Genomic DNA, 21,376 nt, shown 5'->3' on the forward strand with positions numbered 1-21,376 from the left:
TTATACAATTAAAAAAACAAACAGAAGCTGTTGTGCTTTCGGCCATGCAGTCATGTTCATATTTGCAACTGGAGCTTTTGCCTGTTGGAACATACTGTAGCATACACAGAAAAGGAGACACCCTTTAAACCAGACATCACAATGGGCTGCACACAAACACATGAGAGAAGGCTTTCAGCTGCTGAGAGAGGCAAAAAATAGATTGGTGCTCTAATGGGGAGAGGAGTATTAGCAGTCAAGTCACACAGAAGCACTTAACAGACTGGTAGAAAGGGATATTGATTTTTTTCCTGGCCTTGATAAACTGCATTTCAACTAGGCAGAGGCTTTCAAACCCTCCAAGTTCCACGATAGAACTTGTGATAACTGATAAACCTAAACATATGAGAGCAAAGCAATGTTCCAACAATAGTGAAAATTTCTTCTCCGTAGTGTGGGGACAGAAGGTGACGTCTACTTGTCTCTCCAGCGGATCAATTGATTGAGGACATTACCGACATGTTAGATATTTTCGTTGAGCTGAATTCATCTGTTTTGCTCACGTGACTCTGCTGCATTCGATTCTTTTTTGTTTATTGTTTCATATAAGGAAATTCAGTCGAGAAGAAGAAAAACCTGTGTATTCAGTTAAATCTTAAACATTTTACATTTTTATAAAGTTTAGGGTAATCAAGTTAAGATTAAAGCGAGTTCTAACCTCATAAAACCACCAATCCAAATTCTTCAGCAGTAAAGCAGTATAGTGCTGAATGCCTCCTTAATAAACTTCTTTATGTAATAAACAACAAAACAAGCAAATAAATAAATACATTTTCTCTTCTTTAAACAGACAAACTTCAATGTCTCTTTTTATTTTAGAAACACCTGCAGAAGTATGTATTTATTTTTTACTGAATTATGTTTCCCATCAGCCACTGCACCCTCACATTATTTGGTCACGTGTCACTCACCCCTGTTTTATGTCACCTTGATCAACACTTGAAGATAGTCTCACTTTTTCACAGCACTTTGTCTCATGTTTTTGTCTTCCATGGTTGCTGTGTTGTTATAGGCCATGTCCACAATAATGTTTTCGTTTAAAAATGAATATTTGTCTCTCTGTTTCGGCTTTCCGTCCACACCGAGACGCGTTTTCAGGCAACAAAAATGTAGCTATTTCCAAAGTAAATAAATTTGAAATTGTGTTTTCACGTGGCAGTGTAGAGTGTGACAACGGAGGCTTTAAAAAAACAACGACGACACATTTTTGTGTCAGACACAGCAGCTCAGTTAGTGGAGAACAAAGAGCTGGTGGAATAGAAATACATTTAAGGGCACAAAATCCTAAATACCAAACTATATAAATTGTATTAGTGTCTATCAACCAACACATTTTTTTTTATCCTGTTCTACGCTGTCTATTGTTGTCCTGCCTGATGTAACTTTTCCTTTAGCATCAATAAGCTCATAATAATGCTCCAGTACTTGTTCTGGACCAGTCACTCTGAGAACATCAGCATCAGGTTTTCGTCAACTCAAAGGCAAACAGGAGCTCGGCTGTTTTACATCCATACACTTTACGATGCAAGACATGTTTTGACAGCTGCATTATGCATGACTTATTGATTGTGGTGTTCTGTCCTCACATAGTGGAGTATTTCACTGTTGAAAGTGCTGGCTTGCTGGCACCGAGTCATCAACAACCAAGGAAGTAGAACAAAAGACGTAAGTCGAATATTCAGTTTCATCACACTAATTTGGCCAAATGCCGAGTGGCTTCATTTGCCCATTAAATCTGTTCATCCCAAGTGACAAATATTTACTTTATCATAAATCAAATTTCATTGCATAATTTGTGTAACAGATTTTTCTCTGGCAGCGCACACCTGAGAAAGCAGGTATGTAGTGTCATAGCCTAAGCTATCTAAATAGCTCTGCTTCTTTCAGCTGCTCCCATTAGGCTTGGCCACAGTGGATCATCTGTCACTATACCACTCTGTCCTCTACATCTCCCTCTTTTAAACCAACTACCTGCATGACCTCCTTCACCACAGCCCCAAACATCCTCATTGGCCTTCCTCTTTTCCTCCTTCCTGGTGGTTCCATTCTCAGCATTCTCCTACCGAAAATCTCAGCTTAATCAAGTCTCCTACCTCCAGCTCTGCCTCCTTACTTTTACTCACTCCCACTGTCTCTAATCCATACAACATAGCAGGTCTCACCACAGTCCTATAAACTTTCCCTTTCACTCTTGCAGATACCCTTCTATCACAAATCATTCCTGTCACTCTTCTCCACCCACTCCACCCCTGCCTGCACTCTTTTCTTCACTTCCCTAACACACTCTCCATTACTTTGCACTGTTGACCCCAGGTACCTGAACTCCTCCACCTTCACCACCTCTTCTCTCTGCACCACTCCACTGCCCTCCCTCTCATTCACACACATGTACTCTGTCTTACTACTACTGACTTTCATTCCCCTTCTCTCCAGCGTGTACCTCCACCTCTCCAGGCTCTTCTCAACCTGCTCCCTAGTCTCACCACAAATCACAATATCATCCGCAAACATCATAGTCCACTGAGACTCCTGTCTGACCTCGTCCGTCAACCTGTCCATTATCACTGCAAACAGGAAAGGGCTCAGAGCCGAACCTTGATGCAGTCCAACCTTCACCTTTACCCAGTCTGTCGTTCCTACTTCACACTTCACTGCTGTCACACTGTCCTCGTACATGTCCTGCACCACCCTCACATACTTCTCGAAAACAACTGCTTTCTCTAAATCCACAAACACACAATGCAACTCCTTCTGACCTTCTTTATACTTCTCCATCAACATTCCACTACTCTTTCCCATAACTTCATGGTATGACTGATCAACTTTATTCCCCTGTAGTTACTGCAGGTCTGCACATATCTATGATTCTTAAAAATCGGTACCAGCACACTCCATTCCTCAGGTATCTTCTCACCTTGTGCAGACAACAGTGTTAGTGCTTACATGAAACAGTGTTCTTGTGAACTAAGGCATAAAACCCGCTTATATTTAAGAAGAGTTCAAACACAGTACTGGGATGAGACGCTCAGCTGCAGAAAGACATTTGTATGGTGTAAACATTGCAAAGACAGCCGCATGTCCGTCAGTGACGATCCCGGTCATGCTGGTTCTCAGCCCACAGCAGTCAATGCTGTCTTTGAATGGTTCAAGCATACTGACAAATCTTAGTGTGCTAAATCCTTCCAGGCATTAGTTAAACAAAGTGTATAAACGTAACAATGTTAAAATGTTAACAAATAAATGACTTCCACTACTTAAAATTTGTTCTTTAATTTTATAAAGTCAAAAGTGCCAGTTTGACTTGACTCTTGTGTATATTTATATCCTGCTAACTGATTTTAGGTCTTTCAGCATAACTTACTCAGCTTCATAAAGGAACGTGAGAGATACATTTAATACTATAGTGAACATACAAGTTTCATATGAGATACCAAACACTTCACCAGTGTGGCTTCACTCTACTACAAAAACCCACTCACATACTGGATATTGGTGCTACAAATGCTTTTTGTTTGAGATGATTGAACAGCACAAAAGAAAAAAAATATCTTTTACTGTTATACAATGCTATGTCTGAATTCTCTATTCAGGCTGGAAGGTATGTAATTCAGGCAAACACATACACACACACTTTCCCACACACTCTCTCTCTCTCTCTTTTTCTCTCTCTATACTTAATATTTATTAAATTTTATGTGAATAAAATGAATTTTGTGGCACTACTTTCTCTCTGTGAGTAGAGGCAGAATTCTAGATCTGTATCAGTACAGGGATGTTGATCAGGTCACAAAAACATTCCAGGGAATATGTCTTGAGATGAGATATGACACTGTACACAATATTGTGAATTTTGCCCTTTAAGAGCCAATATGAATTTACATACATTGTGATTTCATGACTGTCCTAAATATTCTATTGTTTTGTTTTGATGTATGCAGTTGCTATGGAGACAATTTGATGATTTCTTTTGTAAATGAAATGCACTTAAATAAGTAAATGAATATATATATATATATATATATATATATATATATATATATATATATATATATATATATATATATTAATTATTTTTATTTTTTATTTTCTTTGGGTCACAAGACTCCTGCTTCATCAACTCAGTTTATGTAAATGTTACTCATAACGAATGTTACTCTTAGCACGCCAATTTATTAATAGAAAGATATTAATTAGTCAAACACTGGTCAAACTAATCTCAGAAAATTATAAAAAAATAATAATAATAAAAAAAATAATAATTATATATATATATATATATATATATATATATATATATATATATATATATATATATATATATATATATATATATATATTGTCTATATATCTATATATTATATAACTATGTTACGCACTCCTTGATAGTTTTTTGCTTATTTACCCATGAATAATTATTAGTATATTTTGCCAATTTAGGCTTACCACAGGCTTTTTTCCAAGGAGTATATAAAACTCAATTCTGTATGAAATTGTATAGAATCTTGTTATTGTGGCCTGCATCCATTTCTGACTAAAAAAATCAGATCGGTATTATAAACTCATTAACTTATTTATCATTTCTGAAAGTAAATGAATATGCAGTATTTTATTTACAGGTTTGCAGTCAGTCAAATGACCTGTCCATACATTTTTTGTGAGTGTTTTGGTGTAGCATTGGTGGCAAGACAAATCCATGTCACAGAAAAGCTGCAGCATTTCAGGATGAACTAAAGCTGTTTGTTGAAGAGACATGAAGAGACACCAGAGCGAATAATGCTTCATTATCAGCGAGCGTCCCTCTTAGCCGGATTGGCAATTTCTTAACGTTAGCATTCAATCACATATAAAGAAGAGACTCTTCTGTAATTATAGCGGATCTTCAATCAAGCAGACGAGCAGCGTAATGACAGAATGACAACCTGGCAAGACTGAGTTGCTTGCGTTTTGATCTTAAATGAAAAAGATTTTAAGGATTGAAGTGTAACATCTCGACATCGGTTTGACCAAACAATAGGCACTGATGTAAAGGCACAGAGGTAAAGCTCATGGCAAAAAATGGTGAAATTTTGTTTAGCGCAGAAACACATAATACATCAGAACTTTACCTTGTAGAGAATAATAAATGTCCTTGTTCACCTTATCGAGCTTACCATACATTTTGCTTGTTTATCTCTTTCACCAGTTTCACCAGTTTTGAGCAAAACAAGTTCTCACCAATGCTTGTGCATTGCCATCTGCACTACATGAAAAAAAGTTTGTGAACACGTTACTAAAATAATATAAAATACAGCATCTAATTCCACATTTAGTCCCCATTTGCTCGTTTGATAACCTCCGCTCTTCTGGGAAGATGTTCCACTAGATTTTGGAGTGTGATTGTAAAGATTTGTGCTTATTCAGCTACAATAGTGTTAGTAAAGTCAGGTACTAATGTAGGTGAGGTGAGGAGGCCTGGGCTTGCAGTCAGTGTTCCAATTCAACCCAAAGGTGTTTAAAAAAGGTTGAGGTCAGAACTCTATAGCAGAAGATCTTCCACTCCAACCCATGTAAAGCATATCTTCATGGAGCTGGCTTTGTGCACAGGGGCATTGTCAGGCTGGAACAGGTTTAAGTTCAAGTGAAGGGGAAATGTAATGCCACCGTGTCACAAGACATTCTGTACAATTGTGTGCCTCCAAGTTTGGTTTAAAAGTTTGGGAAAGAACCGCATATGGCTGTAAAAGTCAGGTGTCCCGGTACTTTTCTCCATACGGTGTTTGTGCTGAAAAAGAAAGCAGTTGCAGCTTCTATCTGCGACCGTTTATGCCTCTTAACACCATTTTGTTTTTAGTTTTTTTATTGATACAAGTGCTATCTATGGCGCTTTGAACGTGAATGGAAGTCCATTATGACTCTAATGCTAATTCTGTAAATATTATTTGCCTAAACATTCTGGTAAAGAAAAAAAAAAAAGATTCACAAAATAATAGGAAACCTGACTCAAATCCTATCAGATTGTACTGTGGGGGAAAAAATAAGCTAATGCTATAAAAACTTTATTCATTATTTCTTAAAAGCTGCCTGGAAAAATCTAGCTCTTATGGTGCAAACTAGCTGAATGGCAGTTGCTAGCTGTGACAATACAAAGCACCTTGATACAGTACATACTATACTTGTTGCACAAAGAAACAGCCAGATCACAGTGAAAGGGATGGATAGATAGATGGATGGATGGATGGATGGATGGATGGATGGATGGATGGATGGATGGATGGATGGATAAATGTATAGATGGATAAATGGATGGATGGATACATGGATGGATAAATGGATATAGATAGATAAAGTAGAACTTTGCTGTAGCCACAAGAAATCTCTAAACATAAAAAAAAACTACATCATGTCATACATTGAACACCTGCATTCTTCTTATATATACACACACATACACACACACACACACACACACACACACACACACACACACACACACACACACGGACACGGACACGGACACGGACAAGTACACTTACCGTCGTCTTCACAATCCTCTGGTGGTTTGGCCTTCTTGGCTAATCGAGGATCCAGCCATGATGTTGTTTTGGTGTTGTGGCTAAGAAAAAACAGAAGGAAAACAAAACATAAGAAAAAAAAAATGGATGCACTGTAGACTGTTCTGCTAAAAGTATTTACTGCTCGATTTTCCCGCAGCGCTTTTGCGATTATAGCGCAAATTAAGACTTATCCCAACATGAAGCTACTCCGCCTCCTTCTGCAATATAGCTGCTCGATGTGACTCAATCAGCACTCGGCTTATAAAGAGCTACTCGGGGTGATAAAGCGTTTGACCGAGTGGTAATAAGTAAACAATGAGCAAGATTCAAGATATCCCACAAGGCCACTGGCACACGGGGCGGGAGAGTTCCAGTTAACAGAATAGTAATCAATAATTTTAATGAGTCTCTTGCCTCCTATTAAAAGGGAAATAAAGGAGGAGATGGTAGAAACTCTCTCTCTCTCTCTCTCTCTCTCTCTCTCTCTTTCTCTCTCTCTCTGTCTGCCTTTCATATTTTCTCGCTCTTCAAGTCTATAGTCTGTCTTGTCTCTGAAACCAACTGAAACTTCATTCATCATTATGATGCATCTGAACCTCGGTATGATCTGTTGTCCCAATCCATGGCCAAACCCACACTGGCGAATGAAAAGAATTGCAATTTAATTTACTTTGATAAATAAAAATGGCAAATGTTTTTCAGGCTCTCACTTGCGCCCGTGAATAATTCATATACTCATGACACCGTGCGAAAAGAGGCTACGCTAATTTCTCCACATAATTCATGCCGTCGCACAGACGCTCTCCACTACCCAGCAGCGTGTGTCTCCATATGCTCAGTGTCTTAGTTTGAAGCATGTTTTAAAGTGCACTTCACTCACTCGATGAAGTAGACTTCTCCTTTCTCAGTGTAGGCCATCTCCCAGTTGTCGGGTAGCGGCCCAAGCTCGTCGTTGCTCTGCGAGTCTGCTGGAGATTTGGGGGCATCATGCTCTTCTTCAGGGGCGTCGGTGCCTGTTAGAGTGGGCGTCTCGGCGGGGCATGACAGTGGCGGCACCTCGCCTGATGCGTCGGTGCTCTTGTCTTCGTGCTCGCTCGATTCTGTACAAGAGACATGTTGTGGAACTAAAGTGAAGACGATCGTATGACCAAAGGGATCAATACAATGCAAAAGTAATAAAGAGATTCAAGTAAAACGATGCGCCATCACAGATGGAAAGGTACAAAACCTAAAAGAAAAGTCTCAGTTATTGTGTTTGTACACAAACCATGTAGTCGAGTTAAAGTAGAAATACACTTGGTAAAATATTACTCCTGTAAAAGTGTAAAAGTAAAAGCGCCCTCTTTAAACTATAACTTGCGTAAAAGTACAAACCTTCATATGTACATAAGTACCCAAAGTACTATATATATATATATATATATATATATATATATATATATATATATATATATATATATATAAAATATTTTATTTTTATTTTCTTTGGGTCACAAGACTCCTGCTTCATCAACCCAGTTTATGTAAATGTGACTCATACTGAATGTTACTCTCAGCATGCCAATCTATTAATAGAAAGATATTAATTAGTCAAACACTGGTATCTATTACATTTTTTATGTACCTTCTTTTCACGGCTACAGGTGTTGTGGCCAGTTCGAGTCAGGATTTTCTTCCATTATTTATTCCTCTCAAAATGTTCTGCTTGCTGTTGAACAGACTCTGAACAGTACAGTATGTACATGCTGAGTAGATACCACCAAGCGACACTCAAAACAAGTTTAAAAATAGAGCGCGCGCTCTACCCCGATTGGTGGCTTGCTGCATGCTTGACCCGGGAAGATTGTATCCACTCGTAAATAAAAAAGGAACGACTGAGTTTGCAAAATGGAGTTTGAAATGTAGTGAAGTTAAAGTAAAAGTCTCCCCAAATGATAACAAAGTAAAGTAACAAATGACATTTACTTGTTACTGGTCACAAAAATGTTTTCCCCAGCCATATATGTCACAGAAATGCACATCTGCATTTAAAGCTTGAAAAAAACCATAATTGGCTGAAGAATATTGAAATCTATTGAAAATAGGGTGGAACCTTTTTTTAATGTAACAAATTCCCAAACAAATCCTTTCGTCTGCTTTATTTAGTTTTGTCAGATATAGATGTGTTACCATCTGGCTCTACCTTTTAGTTATGTTGCCATATCTAGTCTTGTCCCTAACTGTACCCTAATCACACCACACAATATCTTCAAACGTTTATGAAAGAATGAGAATGTGTAACATCCTTAGTTGCTGAGCCACACAAGAACTTTGGGAATGGATTTGGACTGTAATTAATATCAAGAGTCTGCTACAATGGCTCACGACCACAGTTTGCATTTAATCGCTTATCACTGCACACCTCAACAATGATGCAACTATAATGAATGGACATACGGTGCCACCTATATGAGGACGGGTTCCTTTTGAGTCTAGTTCCTCTCAAGGTTTCATCCTCATGCCATTTAGTTATTTTTTTTCCTTGCCATTGAGATGCAATTAAAATGATTTTTACTATGAACCACAGGACCACAGGTTTCTCACAGTTCCGAGTTTCTATCATACCTAACATACAAAGTTTTATTGTGTTGCAGCAGAAAATAATTTAAACTGTAGATTAGAGCTTTTCACACTGTGCATAACACCTGGGTATCATCATTTTAAACCCTCTGGACTCTGGGGTTATGAAACCCTGCCATGAGCATTGCGATGCCAAAGTGCGATTGTAGAACGTTACAGTTGTGAGCTGTATTTATTCAGTCATAGTTGTTGATGATGTGGAAATAAGAACCCAGGGTTTAGGAATGTTTACTGTTAAATGTCTGATTATAAATACGGATTCCGTTTCCCTGAGGTTTTGAGTGACTCGAGTTTAAAAACAAATAAAATGGAGAGTAATGTTTCGATCAATCTTTTTAAAATCAGTTAATTCGAATCTCAAGAAAGATGATGTTTCATGATACCATTCTAGAGATGCTCTTTTATTTCACACTAAGTAAAACACACTGTATTTTAGGTTCTCCTATATGTCTGTCTTATTTGCACTATACATAACCAAAGAAAAAAACATGAACATCTAGAGTATCAAGGAGCAACCTCTGGAAGAAAGAATGGTATACATCACATGCTATTGAAGGTGAAAAAGAAATTGGCTAGCTATATCAATAAACTGAATTTCAATTTCAAAACCATGGCCGTATATGCTGGGAAAGAGCTGTGTGTGCTCCAAACACTTGTAAGAAAGCTACTTCATTCAGACTGAAGCTCAAAGAGGACTCAATGTTTCAGTGAAGTATCGTAGGCCAGACAATATGCCCTTAAACATCACATCCGGCAGAAAACCAGTGTGGGCTAGGTGAAATCTGGTAGGTAAGATCTATCACTATCCAACCAACCCAGTCTCATGGTGGAAAAAATGTTTATCTGCAGAACTCTCTTTTTGATTACCGATAACATCAACATCAAAGAACATTGATATAGACTCAGATGTTTAGTAGGCCACGTTCGGCATCTAACCAAGCCCATGTACGACTGTGGATGAGATCGATATGTAATAAATCGGTTGACAGTGGTTGTAAACATATTGAGCGTAGATCTCCATGCATTAGGTGTGTGAATTTCACATCATGATTAGACTTAGTGCTCTGCAAACATGGTCGGTACTGTAGGTCACGTGCTAACACAGTACAGTAACGTGGACGTTTTAAAACTGCGGAAGGATTTCACATTTTCACTAAGGCCATTAGGAAGATGCCCTTATCTAGAGCAACTTATACGTGGTGGTATCAAAAGGTTTCGAGACTGGCTCTGTTTAAAAGAAAGTACTTTATTTATCTACGTTTTTACACTATCAAGTTCAAAATAGTCCCCTTGCACAGCAATACAGCTCTTCCAGTGTTCCTGCCACTTATGGAAAGTGTCCTAGAAGTCTTCGTTTTGAAACGTTTTAAGCACCTTCCTCAATGGTGTCAAAATGTTGAGTCGGATCTTAATCTTTGGGAAGAGTGTGAAGTCCTCAAAAACCAAATATTGCGAAAAGGGTGGGTGCGGAAGTGAGATCATGTGGATTGTTCTCCGACGATCATCATGCACGAGTAGCCGTATGGTTTTGGCATTTTCGGGGACTTGAGCTTGTTGAAGGTCTTCCTGGTCTCTCGCTGTCTTCTGGTGATGTTCTTTCGATCTTGAAGCGCATGTGCCACTCAAAACACCTCGAACAACTGGTTGCAGCATCGCCGTATGTCAAACGTATGTCATGTCAAATTTGCCCAGTTTGATGCAGAATTTCACGCTTTCTCTTTGTTCTAACTTGCTGTCCATGATGAAATCGCAGACGTGGTAACAGACCCCATTAATCTTGAAACATTTTGATACCACATCGTAATCATGTATACAACAGTTGAGAGTTAAGGGCCTCGCTCAAGGGCCCAGCACTGGCAGGTTGGTAGTGCTAGGATTTGAACTCACAACCTTCCAATAAGAAGTCCAATAAGAAGCCCACAGAAGCCAAACATCTCAACCACAAAGCTACATATGTAATTTTAGCTACATAAAGTGAAACGTGACGTGTTGCAGACCCTATGTGTTTGCAGGCAAGCATGTTTTATGATTGGGAAATATCATTAAAAGCATAACCCTTATTTATGAAAAAAGTTTAACTGTGCATGTCCTGCCTCGAATTGATTCTTTGGAGAAAAAAAGGCCTTTGTGGGTTTTTTCCAAACTTTTTGTCTGTGTAAAAATTTCACCAATGTTCAATTAGAATATCAAATATGGTTGTGAGCACCTGGCGTAATAGCAATGCCATTGCCGTTAACGACGGGGCTCTCCTCCTCCTCTTCCTCAGGTGGCTCGATGCTGTCCTTCTCCATGTTGCTTACTGATTTGTTCCTCTTCCTCTTCCCCTCAGCGCTGGGGCGAGCACCTGGCAGCAGCTGGTCAGTCACATTAAACAGCATGTGCGTGGGCTCCGCCGGGGGCTTGGGTGTGCCATAGAAGTTATCTAGAACCAAAAAGAGTTTTTTTTTATTATTCGACATCTGAGAACTTTCGAATTCTCATAAAAAAAAAAAAGAAAAGAAAAAAAACAAATGCCAAAGACCACAAGGAAAACCGAGAAAAGGCGAGAAAAGCTTGACATTTAAATAGGGAACTGTTTAGTATGTGGCTTGATTTTTTTAGACCAAATTTTCAATCATGTATCAGTAACTCTCAGTATATGTAATGTTTGTTATTAAGGCAACCGCTATCACAAAGAGAGCCAACTTTTTTTTATTTAAGATTGAAAAGAAGTCATGTGTATCGGGGGGAATCTGGTTTAATGATTAAAAATTGAGTTTGAGAATATGTGTGTGTGTGTGTGTGTGTGTGTGTGTGTGTGTGTGTGTGTGTGTGTGTGTGTGTGCGCAGCAGAGATTTCTGAATTCATTTGCAGGTCTATGGAGAGAGAAATTGAGAGAGAGAGAGAGAGAGAGAGAGAGAGAGAGAGAGAGAGAGAGAGAGAGAGAGAGAGAGAGAGAGAGAGAGAGAGAAGTGCTGATGGTGGAGTGCAGAGCTGTAAGAAAAAGTTGAATTGCACATTGTGACCCAGATTATTACCATATACTAAATTCTCTTAATACAGAGCAAATATAAATACAGTGGTGAAGATGTTTCCTTTTTTCATCTTCAGAAATCACTGCTCATTACAAAGAAATTAGCAGATGAATGTACACTATACAGTATGTATAACTATTTGGACTTTTCAATATGTGTGTCTTTGCCAAACTTTTGCCACAAAGGCGGAGGCATACAAGTTTCGATTGTCTTTGAAAGCGGTGGAATTCAATTTCCCCTTCACTAGAAGACCCAAACCTGTTCCAGCATGGCAATGCCCCTGTGACCAAAGCCTGCCCCTATGAGACACTATTCACATTGGTTAAAGTGGAAGATCTAAAGAGTGGCCTGCTATTGAGCTTTAACCTCAACCCAACTTTACACTTTTGGAAAGAATGTGAACGCTGACTGCACCCCAGGCCTCCTCACCTCACCTACATCAGTACCTGACTTTACTAACACCTTTGTGACTAAATGAGAACAAATCTCCACAAACACACTCCAAAATCTAGTGGAACATCTTCCCAGAGGAGTGGAGGTTATTATTACACCAAATAAGGACTAAATGTGGAATAGGATGTTTAAAAACATTAAAAATATTCTTCACTTATCCAAGGCCCAGAGCAACAAATGTCTGTCTTGTGTTGAAGTGAACTAAAAACATGATGTATGTGATTTGCTTGCACATGATTAAAACCACACGACAAGAAACATAAAAATTGCCATATTCTCCACATATGTTAAATAGCACCCAAAAAAAAAATCCATTCTGCTAATTAAGGTAATCAGGGGATATTCAAAATAGCTTTCTATCTATGTGCGACTAGTTACTCTATTACTATGGTTACAATTGTTACCAAGGCAGCGCATTAATATTGAAAGTGGAGTAAACTGACTGCTACCTGTGTGATCGGCATCTTGAACTTAAGACAAATTGTACAATATCATAGATATAGCCAAAAACTAATGACGTATTCATTCTATTCTATTTTATTCTATTCTATTCTATTGTGTATTTTTCTTCTTCTTCTTTCGGCTTCTTCCATTAGGGGTCAATACAGCGGATCATCTGTCTCCATACTACTGTCCTCGACATCTGCCTCTTTCAAACCATCAGCATTCTTCTACTGATATACCCCATGTCTCTCCTCTGCACATGTCCAAACCATTTCAATCGTGCCCCTTTCACTTTGTCTCCAAACCGTCCTACATGCGCTGTCCCTCTAATAAACTCGTTTCTAATCCTGTCCATCGTCATCACTCCCACTGAAAACCTCAACATCTTCAGCTCTGCTACCTTCAGCGCCGCCTCCTGTCTTTTACTCAATGCCACTGTCTCTAATCCATACAACATCGCAGGTCTCACCACAGTCCTATAAACTTTTCCTTTCACCCTTGCAGATACTCTTCTATCACAAATCACTCCTGCCACTCTTCTACACCCACTCCACCCTGCCTGCACTCTTTTCTTCACTTCTCCCCATTACTTTGCACTGTTGACCACAGGTACTTAAACTCATCCACCTTCACCATCTCTTCTCCCTGCAATCGCACCCCTCATCTGCCCTCCCTCTCATTTACACACATGTACTCTGTCTTACTCCTACTGACTTTTATTTCTCTTCTCTCCAGCACATACCTTCTCCTCTCCAGGCTCTTCTCAACCTGCTCCCTACACTCACCACAAATCACAATATCATCCGCAAACATCATAGTCCATGGAGACTCCGATCCTCCAATTCATGGTCCAACCTCCACCGTAAACTAGTCTGTCGTTCCTACCGCACACTTCACTGCTGTCACACTGTCCTCGTACATGTCCTGCACCACCCTCACATACTTCTCTGACACACCTGACTTCCTCATACAATAGCACAACTCCTCTCTCGGCACCCTGTCGTACGCTTTCTCTAAATCCACAAACACACAATGCAACTCCAACTGACATTCTCTATACTTCTTCATCAACATTCTCAAAGAAAATAATGCATCTGTGGTGGTCTTCCTTGGCATTAGACCATACTATTGTTGAATGATGGTCACCTCTTCTCTCAGCCTGGCTCTCACTACTCTATTCCATAACCTCATGGTGTGACTGATTTAACTTAATTCCCCTGTAGTTACTGCAGGTCTGCACATCTCCCTTATTTTTAGATCGGTGACAGCACACTCCTTCTTCCTTCATTAGGCACCCTCTCACCTTCCAAAATCTTGTTAAACAACCTGGTTGAAAAGTCCACTGCCATCTCTCCTAAACATCTCCATGCTTCTACTGGTATGTCATCTGGTCCAACCGACTTTCCCCTCTTCATCCTCTTAATCGCTGCTCTCACTTCCTCCTTACTAATCCTATCCACTTCCTGCTTTACCAACTCCACATTAACCAACCTTCTCTCACACCTTACAGTCTTCAATCTCCTTCAGGTTGCATCTCCTACATAGAACATAATCCACCTCTGTGCACCTTCCTCCACTCTTATACGTCACCCTATGCTCCCCCTTCTTTTTAAAATAAGTGTTCAAAACTGCCATGTCCATCCTTTTATTCTATTCTATTCTATTCTATTCTATTCTATTCTATTCTATTCTATTCTATTCTATTCTATTCTATTGAATGTCATCAGTCATATCCTATACATGTCATCAGTCTCTGGTTGGAGCTTTTACATCTAAAAACTAATATTTTTTACATGTACTTGTAATGTGAGAAAAATCTGTCAATTTGCCACATTCCTGATATCTAGAATATTTTTTCATACATTTATCACAGATTAATGTTCTGTAACAGCAGCTCTTACAACATCTTTGGCTGTACCTCAAATCTGTTTTTGTGCTTTTTCGTTTCTATAGTAACCGCTCATTCACAGGGACATGTACGACAGAGGCTTCGCATACTCCAAGTGTAATGAAAAATGGATTAAAAACATATTGCTGTCTAACAAAGAAAAACAATTTTATTATTGAAAAGGGTAAGTTTCGATGGGGGGAGATTTATTTAACAAGATTTATTTAATATTTATGAAAGGAGTCTCCAGTGTCAGAGTAAACTTTTTTTTAAAAAATTTTTCAATTTATAACAATTTATTTTATTTCAATACTGAAATGAAAATTAAAAAAAATTGAATACTCCGGTTCATGATGGACCTGAACCTCGTGCCTTTTGCCCTCTTCTCGGTACAGTGTTGTACACGAGCGTCCAAAACACATGAAATGAAAATGAAAGACACGCTGTTGACAAACAGGCATGGCTGTGAGCCTAGTCAGACTCCATCTCCCACACACTGCTCTCACACTGTGCCACACACATGGCATCAAGATGCAGTATAAAAGAAGATCAGTGTGAAACCCAAAAGAAACCTGCACCCGAAAAACAATGCACACACCTGACTGTGAGCTCCCTCAGGCCACACTTCGAACTTCTTCCTCCGTGTGTTTTATTCTGACCTACAACTGTGTCAGAAAATTTTCACTGGAAGTGTATGTGTGCTTTCTGGAAAAAATGGTTTATATAAACAGATGTTTATTCTGAATAAGTGACATAAGTGTACCAATTCATGATGCTAGATTGATATTACTTTAACAGAGCATATATATATATATATATATATATATATATATGCCTTGATATATATATATATATATATATATATATATATATATATATATATATATATATATATATATATATATATATATATATATATATATATATATATGCCTTGATATATATATATATATATATATATATATATATATATATATATATATATATATATATATATATATATATATATATCAAGGCATCAAGGGCTATTTGACCAAGAAGGAGAGTGATGGGGTGCTGCGCCAGATGACCTGGCCTCCACAGTCACCAGACCTGAACCCAATCGAGATGGTTTAGGGGTGAGCTGGACCGCAGAGTGAAGGCAAAAGGGCCAACAAGTGCCAAGCATCTCTCGGGGAACTCCTTCAAGACTGTTGGAAGACCATTTCAGGTGACTACCTCTTGAAGCTCATCAAGAGAATGTCAAGAGTGTGCAAAGCAGTAATCAAAGCAAAAGGTGGCTATTTTGAAGAACCTAGAATATGACATTTTTCAGTTGTTTCACACTTTTTTGTTATGTATATAATTCCATATATAATTCCACATGTGTTAATTCATAGTTTTGATGCCTTCAGTGTGAATCTACAATTTTCATAGTCAAGAAAATAAAGAAAACTCTTTGAATGAGAAGGTGTGTCCAAACTGTTGGTCTGTACTATATATATATATATATATATATATATATATATATATATATATATATATATATATATATATATATATAGTATTTTTTAAACTGATTTCATGCTGGGAGTTTTTGTTATGGTTATAACTTCACCACATAGACACATTAATATGAGCTTTAAAGTCCAGCCAGGCAACTGCAGGGGTGTAATGTGATTCCATTATCTCTCTCCGCATAAACATTTGAAATGACAATACGCTTAAATAGATTAAATCAGATCATTTAATTCATTGAATTAAATGTGAACTGTACAACTATGGGACTGACCTTTTTCAGTGTCTCAGCACTTCACTAGATGGAGATTTCTTTCTGACCTTGAGATCCAGTTCCTCCCAGAGCAGTTTAATAGGATTTAGGTGTGGTGACTGGGCAGACCATTCCATAATAGATCAAACATTTTAGCTGACTGTTCTCTGAATACTACCTACAGAGCTTGAAAGTATACTTCTCTTGTTGTACGGTCAAAAACCGTCAAATCAAATTTGGACTAATTGGTCAACAAAACTTTCTTCCAGTCACTCACTGTGTGTTTTTATGCTAATTTTATGCATATTTAATGTTAGTGTGTGGTTTAAAATAATAAAAGTACTTGAATTACAACTGTATTCACAGTTTCATATAAATGTGAATATTTAATGGCTATATGGCACAACCTTTAAATAACAGCTTGTTTTTATCGAGTATGTATTGTTCTTATCAAGTATTAATTGAGTAGTAGAGTAATGCTAGCAAGCAGATAGTCACATGATGCTTGTATTAGGCATCTGCCAGCTGCCACCATGTCTAAACCTCAAGTGTCTCACTGCTGACTTAATCCACTACTGGATGTACAAAGGCTTCTCGATACACACAAGGAAAAAAGAGCAAAATTCAACATTATAAAATATTATGTATACTTCCAGATATAAAGCTGTGAAATGTTGTGCTGTGGCTATGGAAGATGGGAACTTTCAGAGCAGGAGTTTCTGATTCGAGGACTGAAGAAGCAGCAGTACCTCGCACAATGACTATGAAAAATGCACAGTGAGGCGGAAACCCTATCAGCCAAATATAGTTCAGAACAAAGATTCTGTCGCACGGGGGTGATTATAAATACGCCTCACATTTACACACATGGCCATGGCGAGTGGGAAAAAAAAGAAAAAAACAAACAAAAAATGCATCCAAGCATCTAGTATGTGATGCTAGAGAACATCCAAAAGCAAGAAGAGACATAGCAAAAAAAACGCCTACCCCGCCACCCCGTTCCTTCCCTCAACTTCAGCTGTCAAAATGGCAATAACGAACACCCCCAATACTGACAACGAGCACAAATTAAGCAACTTTGTACATCCTACTACCTCTGCTATCACACTACTGTGAAAATAGGACATATTCATAAACAGGGCAGCAACACACATTTACACATTATCACTTTAGTTAGATGTGACAAAGCTTGAACTACTTGTGCACAATTTCACAGTAATGAGAATATCTGATTGAGGTGTTCATTTGCAACTGGGTCACTGCGCTGGCTTTCTCACAGGTACACATTTTGTACCTTTAATTAGAGCAACATAATTGTAGAAAAATGTGCTTAATTGGAAGTAAAAGAACAATGATGAACCTTTGACAGTATACACACACACACACACACACACACACACACACACACACACACACACACACACACACACATACTCACCAGCTCAAAAATTGTATAATTAACATTGCATGTATACTGATATTTGAAATATTTGTGTCATATACTTTTAAATATATTACATGTGTGCCTATGGCCATATCCGGAGTTAAGCTACATACAGTGGTGTGAAAAAGTGTTTCCCCCTTCCTGATTTCCTGATAAAATATTAGTAAAAGATAACAAAAGTGAACACAACATGCAGTTTTTAAATAAAAGTTTTTATTTTTGAGGAAAAACAAAATCCAAAACTACATGGCCCCATGTGAAAAAGTATTTGCCCCCTGTTAAAACTGGTTTATCACACCTGATAGCCACACCCAGTCCTGATTACTGCCACACCTGTTCACCATCAAGAAATCTTTTAAATAGGACCTGCCTGACAAAGTGAAGTAGACCAAAAAAGCTAGAAAACTAAAAGTAGATCAAAAGCTAGACATCATACCGGGATCCAAAACATAAAAAAAAAAAGAAATAAGGAATTGGGCAAACACTTTTTCACACCACTGTATGCAGTAAAGGTTTAATAACAAATTTTTTTCTAATTATGGAAGTCCTAAGAAACCTTGCATTATACTTTTTTTTTTTTTTCATTTTTTTATGCTCATGACCATGACTTTATTTTTCTCGTGATCTCCACATAACAAAATGTTTTCTCGTCATTTTCTTATGATCTTGAGATAACAAACATTTCCTCAGGATCAGTACTTAATTTTTTTGTGTATTTAGCAAAAAATCATGTTGTTGAGGCAGCATCATTGCAGCATGATTACAAGAAAAAAATTCGAGATCACATAAAAGTTGTATGTAAAAAATTTTACTTGGATGTGGGCAGAGTCTGGTTAAACTATAGGGGTGTCATTTTTAGCCACAGTTCTGTTCTAAAAGTTCCCCCTTTAATGCACATACAGTAACATACAGTTTTGAGGTAAAAATTAAATCACAAAACAAAAGCAACGGAACGTCAAGTGAAACCATAAACATTAAATATAGAAATCGTAGTAAGTACTGGTAATAATATAATTCATTGTGCAAACGTGGCAGAATTGAGTGCAGTAAATGATGCAAAAAAAAAAAAAAAAAAAAAAAAGCAAAGATTATATTATGTGCTGGATCGAAGTGCTATTTTTAGGCTGATGAACAATAATTTTTGTTGATTGTTCACTTTAAAGAGATTAATGTGATCAGTCTTAAAAATCAATGATTAATGTAATCAATACTTGCCCATTTTCTTTAACATTATTGTATAAGTCTTTTGTATGTGTCAGATTGCATTATATTTGACAGCAAAAAATTTGATGTTTGTTTTTTCCGGATGGTCAAGACATTCTAAGAATATCTTCATCTCCGTCATTTCTATTCAAGAATCTGAAGTCTAAAATGTGCTCATTTAATTTTTATAAAAATTGTAACTTTGAAATCTAAAAACCTTTAATCAAATCGCCAGCCCATCAAGCTTTGTGTGTGAAGTTTTTTTTTTTTTTCTCTGTGTGGTAAGTGGAAATGACTATTAAAACTGAATCCGATGGATTAAAGTCAATTAGAAAATATAACTACTAAACTTAATAAGCTATAACTAGCATAACTAACACTCTCTACTATACTCAAAGTTGGAATTTGCTTCAATATTAAGAACTAATGACAGTTAAAAGATCTAGATTAAACAATAGTTACCATATTGAGAGCTATTGCGAGATCTCGGTATGCAAATTACAACTTACTTACAAGCCACCATACTGAAAGTTAACACTAGTACAACTACTGAACTCTAACATCAGTTAACATGTTGTGTGTTAACTAAAATTCAAACCTTAAGAGCAAACACTAGCAAGATATTGAAAGCTAACAGGAGATAATGAATGTGCAGGTTAATTTTAACGGCACTAATTTTATTAACGTGCGATTCATGCAGGGTGCATTTCTGTTTGACAATTCTTAATAAAAAATGAATATAAAAGAGGCGAAATTAAAACCTACACACATTTATTCACGGTGTCCATTTTTTGCTCAGATATAAAAAAAAAATCCACTGAAAACTTCTTTTTAATCACTAAACCTTTGCGTTATTTATGTACCAGGTCTAAAATCAAGTAGCAAAATACTCCATGATGCACACACTTAAAACTGTCCGTGTGGAAACATAGCGAAAGTTCCGTTTGGTGTCCTGATGGTTTACGTAATTAAAACCACCATAATTACCTTAAAACATTTACAAGAATATTTTGTCTTCATGCTTTATGTTGAGTCTGATTTCACTAATAATAAACATCCTTTCGCATTAAGTATCAATATTTGTCTATGACTATGTTGATTAAAGTGTTAAAAACTTGAAAAGTATTTATTTAAGATACATTTAGAACAGATATTAATAGAAATGTGCAATTAAGATGCAATTAATTACGAGCTCATTCATGACAATCATGCGATTAATTTATATTTTTGATTTTAATCGAATGACAGCAATTTATATATATATATATATATTCTGAAAAAAAAACAATTAAAACAACATAAACAATGAACAAAGTGTATTTTACTCACCTTCATATGTTCCACTCTCTAGTAAAGCCCCGCTTTTCTCTAATTCCATAAACCGGTCAACACTCACAAAGTTGTAGTCCACGCCAGGGACCTCTCCCTCTTTAGGTTGTCGTGTGGTGCCTGGTAACAGATAAAATGTAGTTTAAAGAAAAGACATAGATTTACATTAATCGCTCAATTGCAAACTCTCAATTATGATTTGTCTGAAAGTGTTGATCCATAATTCTATAGCAGCAGCGCTATGTGGCTATAACTCAAATGAAAATTCAGTTTCATTGAAATGTATAAATTCTATGGTGATGACTCTTTCACCCAGTGGACAATTTACATAAACTAAGGCTAACTATAAAGGGATTATTGTTGCAAAATTCTGGAAATTTTCAACACTGGAAACATTAATGGGAATTAGCAGGAATATATGGGAATTACCAGAAAATTATGGGAATAAACTGGGAATTTACACAATTGCAGGTTAGCCTATAACAGGGAACTTGCAGGATATTGCAGGATGCAGGATAATCCTGATGAAAACAACCAGATTTAATGCAATTTCTACCCTGAACATTAATCAATCACATGCACACAGCACACTTACTGCAGTGCAACTGAGGCCACACCCCCAACATGCATTCTGCATTCATCCGTAACATAACACACAC

The 21,376-nt window shown here is 37.3% G+C and overlaps 1 protein-coding gene across 30 annotated transcripts in view; it reads right to left on the minus strand.

The window, feature by feature from the left end:
* Window positions 1-21,376, minus strand: part of magi2b (membrane associated guanylate kinase, WW and PDZ domain containing 2b) — a 163,021-nt gene that overhangs the window by 77,581 nt on the left and 64,064 nt on the right. For all 30 annotated transcript variants that reach the window (XM_083560821.1, XM_083560839.1, XM_083560824.1 and 27 more), the window contains exons 3-6: window positions 20,718-20,837; window positions 11,398-11,613; window positions 7,453-7,672; window positions 6,552-6,631 (exon numbers count right to left, since the gene is read on the minus strand). In XM_083560821.1, coding sequence (XP_083416947.1) covers window positions 6,552-6,631; window positions 7,453-7,672; window positions 11,398-11,613; window positions 20,718-20,837 — 636 coding nt within the window. The remainder of the gene's footprint in view (window positions 1-6,551; window positions 6,632-7,452; window positions 7,673-11,397; window positions 11,614-20,717; window positions 20,838-21,376) is intronic.

This window comes from Silurus aristotelis (genome assembly GCF_946808225.1).
Source record: "Silurus aristotelis genome assembly, chromosome: 14".
Classification (NCBI taxonomy): Eukaryota; Metazoa; Chordata; class Actinopteri; order Siluriformes; family Siluridae; genus Silurus; species Silurus aristotelis.